A 3,875-nucleotide genomic window follows, 5' to 3' on the forward strand; every position below is an offset into this window, starting at 1 on the left:
TTATTTTCGAAGTAACATCTATTACATTTGTATTGTCGTTATTTATAATTTTAGTTTAGTGTCCAGAAATAAATAATATTGTTTTGCGGACCATTTGTCGCCCCATAAGAGCCGCGCCCGGGGCAAGATGCCCCCTTCCCTTGTCACTCTACTGCTCTAATTCTACAAAGCCGTTGATCCGTCCGTTAAGAATAACTCTGTATATGGTTGTAAAATATCTTGCTCAGAATAAAAAGTACAAGGCTACACGGACCTTGTTGAAATTTGAGTTTTGATTGGTGTCTTGAAGAACTTAAACCGTAGCGGTTTGGAAATACCACTAAGGGCACACCATTCAACAATGCGAGGAATAAAGATTCTCAAGACAAACGGCATATCAGCGCAACCTCAAGGATTGCAGCTGGTAATTATCTAATACTCGTAACATATTATAAATCCGAAATTTTTGAGTAATTATTACTTCCTTGTTTTTCATATATTAATACCTTTTATCAACTTATGGTGTACAAATCAATTCCTAAATTTAGATTGCGAATCGCCAAAGATTTTACAATAAAATCTCTGACATGACTCCCAACCCCCGCCTCATCTCCCTTCTAGTCAGATACGGGATCTCGCGCAAGGCACACGTACTGGCCGAAAGCTAACTTCTGGCGAGTTCGCGAAATTAAAAACAAAAAGTTTCAAACTCGGGTTCGCTAATAAAAGTGTTGTGGTTTCGTAACATAATTGAATGTTTGAAAAAAGTTCAATGACTATTGTCAATATGGCAACATTGTTTGTTGTTTTGTTGTTGCTCACAAGTAAGTACATTAATGTTTTTAGTATATTAATTAACAGTGGGATTCCCCACTGAAATGCACGTGTAAAAATATGTTCTTTTGCAAATTAAGATAAAACAGGGACAAGAAAAGTGTTTCAGCAGTATGTTTTCCGTAAACAATAATGTAACTATGCAAAGTAATGTACTCAATCGATAGTTTTTTTATTGCTTTTAAGATTTACTTAATTGTTAGAAAATATATTTTCATCGCGTAATTGAAATTAGAAAATAAAAGATTATCATTAATTACCACACCTCAATAACTAAATTTAAAAATGTTTTGGAGCTGTGACGTGAAACTTAACATCAAATTATGTTTTTGGATTAAATTAAGGTTTTTACAAATTGGAAAATATGTAGAAATCTTAACTGCATTAGTATTTTTTTTAATATATCTCTATCACGTTGACTTTTTACGTGAGATCATAGTAGTATTTTTTTTAAATAAATTAGTCCCATATTCAATGGTTTAGGTAGTGCTGGATCAGATCTTCCTGAAGAAGAAACATGCGTCTCCAGCCAGTTGCAGGTTTGCATAGACCGAGTACCACGCACAAGAATTGGTCTGCCGCGAAACAAAGAAGAGCTTGACGCGCATTGTTCGTAAGTTATCGTCTTCTAGCTGTTGCTCGCGACGTCGTCCGCGAGAAATTAAAGAGTAATAAAAAATATAGCTTTCGTTACTCACATATAAATTATCTTTCGAATGGTAAAGGATTCTTGAAGTCGGTCCAGTAGTTTGTACGTGAATCAAATACATACAAAAATCGAAAAATACAAATCTTTCCTCTTTGTAATATTAGTATAGAATTAAATCGTTTAAACTATCGTGAGACAATACTTTAAGCGAAAATTAAAAACGGCTCAAGTCACGCTTTATTCCTCCGGTGACGGCACCGACTAGTTTCAGACTCTTCGGGGGTCACCTTCAGGGCGAATATTAATTAGCTTTTGTTCGCGGTCACGTCGCGCCTCGCACTGGCGGTCACGAGGTCTACTCACCCTGAAGAAGGGCTCCCGAAGGGTCTGTAACTAGTCGGTGCCGTCACCGGAGAATAAAAGCGTGAGTTGAGCCGTTTTCGATTTTCGCTTATTAGTATAGATACGATCATGATATGTTAAACGACTTTTTGTAGAATGGACAGAGAACAGTTTATGAACCAAGATAGCCATCGACGCAAAATGGTGGATGAAACATTTTTGCAGAAACCTCTCAACACGGGATCAAATTTATCAGTTGAGTACTATAAATAAACCCAAGAAGGCTATCAATACAAAACAGTCGTTGACATATTTTACCGTCCTCTCAATGTGGGTTTCAAATGATCGCATTTGACTTTAAGAAGACATGACAAAATATATTCAAAAATTTAATTTAAAATTTCTATCATTTACTTGTGTATTTGCAGGGCATACAATATCGGCATGTCGTGCATGAATGAGTGGATGAAACGCTGTCTGCCGACAGACGGACAGAAGATCATTCAGCGGCAGATAGCCGGCGCTCAGATCCTCATGCGCTACCTCTGCTCAAATGGAACTGCAGTGAGGAAAGGTAGTACCAATTTTGTAAATACATCAATAACAATATAGAACTCTAGGTCGAGCATAAAACAGTTATTATAAGCTCATTGCCGAGGGTGATAATTAGTTATGGCCAGTTTTAATCTGATGTCGTACTGTGATTCTCCTTTATGTATGAAATTTACTTTGAGGTTGTATACTGTATTCTATTGTGCTGTACAATGTATTCTTCTGTTGAACAGAATACCTGAAGGAGCCGGCTTGCCTGGCGATGGTGTCGGCCGAGTGGTCGGCCTGCGTGGACAGATTGCAAATAACTGTCAGGGACATTGCAGAGCGCTCTCCACAAATTGTTTACTTTAACAGGAACTCAGAATTTTGTTGGTAAGAATATATTGTGATATTTGACTACACCTTGTTTTCAGCATTTTTTAATTTTATTTACATGTACTATAGTTAAATAAAGCTTTATGTCGCAGAGGATTAACCGCTAAAGTCTGGAGATCCTGTGATCAATGTTTTCACCAATGTGTTTTTGAATTTTGGGAATTTCATATGTCAGACACGTCGTTCTTACGGAGAACATTTTGATTAAACCTGTACCGTTTTTAAATTAACCCAAACTCGGGGTCGACCTCCCTAGTCCAGAAGTACAAGAGATGATGAAGCCTCATGTAAATGAAAATATTATATCCAGTGCCCGTGACGAGTTCCTGTCGTGCGTGTCTCACGCTGCGCGAGCGTGCTCGGCTAGGGCTGGTACCGTGCTGCGCCGCATCGCCTGGGTGCTGGCACAGGACGTGGCCGCGTGCAGCAATGAGCCGGGCACGCACTGCGCCGCATCGCCCCCGCCGGTAGCCCTCACTGCGCCCCTGCTCACCGTGCTCTACACACTCCGCTTCCAATAGACGAACCGAAGAACTAAAGCATCAGGCGCTTATTACAATTTGATGTTTGCGTTAAATATGTTCATTCGTCTCTTTGTATCCAGTAGATGTTACCCTTCTGGCCGTAAGTCTCTCAAAGAAGTCCGACGTCATTTCACCTTCTAAGCGCTGATCAACTTTTTAGACGACGAAACAGTCAATATCGCAAAAGTGACAGAAAAATTACCATGTCATAGTTAAGGATTATCTGAGCCAGAAATCCCGCAAATATTGTAATTTTATTGCTATTTTTTACTCGCATTATATTCGCAATGTTGAAGCGAAAATAACGTATTATAATAAGGACGATAATTAAAGAAGACATAAAGTTTAATAAATGTTAAGACTTAATAAATAAGTAAGGAAATATCCTGGTGTTTTACTCAGAAAAAGCCAATTCAAACGAAATTAATTTGATACAGTAAATAATTACTTTACGTATACTAAAACTTGGACTACAAAAAGGCGTGTGGGTTCAATTATTTGTGATTGTTTGGTACACATTACTGACGATTAAATTATAAGTTGGAAAGTATGTAGGAAATCATAATAGTTATTATAACTCAGTTATAGGTTAGGAGAAGGGTGGGAATAAAGCGGTT

At 38.0% G+C, this 3,875-nt stretch overlaps 1 protein-coding gene across 1 annotated transcript; it reads left to right on the top strand.

Moving 5' to 3' along the window:
- The first annotated feature begins 604 nt into the window (after positions 1-604).
- Positions 605-3,612, top strand: LOC106103008. The gene is made up of 5 exons (XM_013282637.1): positions 605-803; positions 1,297-1,426; positions 2,233-2,378; positions 2,590-2,731; positions 3,045-3,612. Exons 1-5 carry the CDS (start codon positions 734-736, stop codon positions 3,253-3,255), a joined length of 699 nt encoding a protein of 232 aa, XP_013138091.1. The 5' UTR covers positions 605-733; the 3' UTR covers positions 3,256-3,612.
- The last annotated feature ends 263 nt before the right edge of the window (positions 3,613-3,875 follow it).

This window comes from Papilio polytes, unplaced genomic scaffold (assembly GCF_000836215.1).
Source record: "Papilio polytes unplaced genomic scaffold, Ppol_1.0 DF823879.1, whole genome shotgun sequence".
In the NCBI taxonomy this organism is placed as follows: Eukaryota; Metazoa; Arthropoda; class Insecta; order Lepidoptera; family Papilionidae; genus Papilio; species Papilio polytes.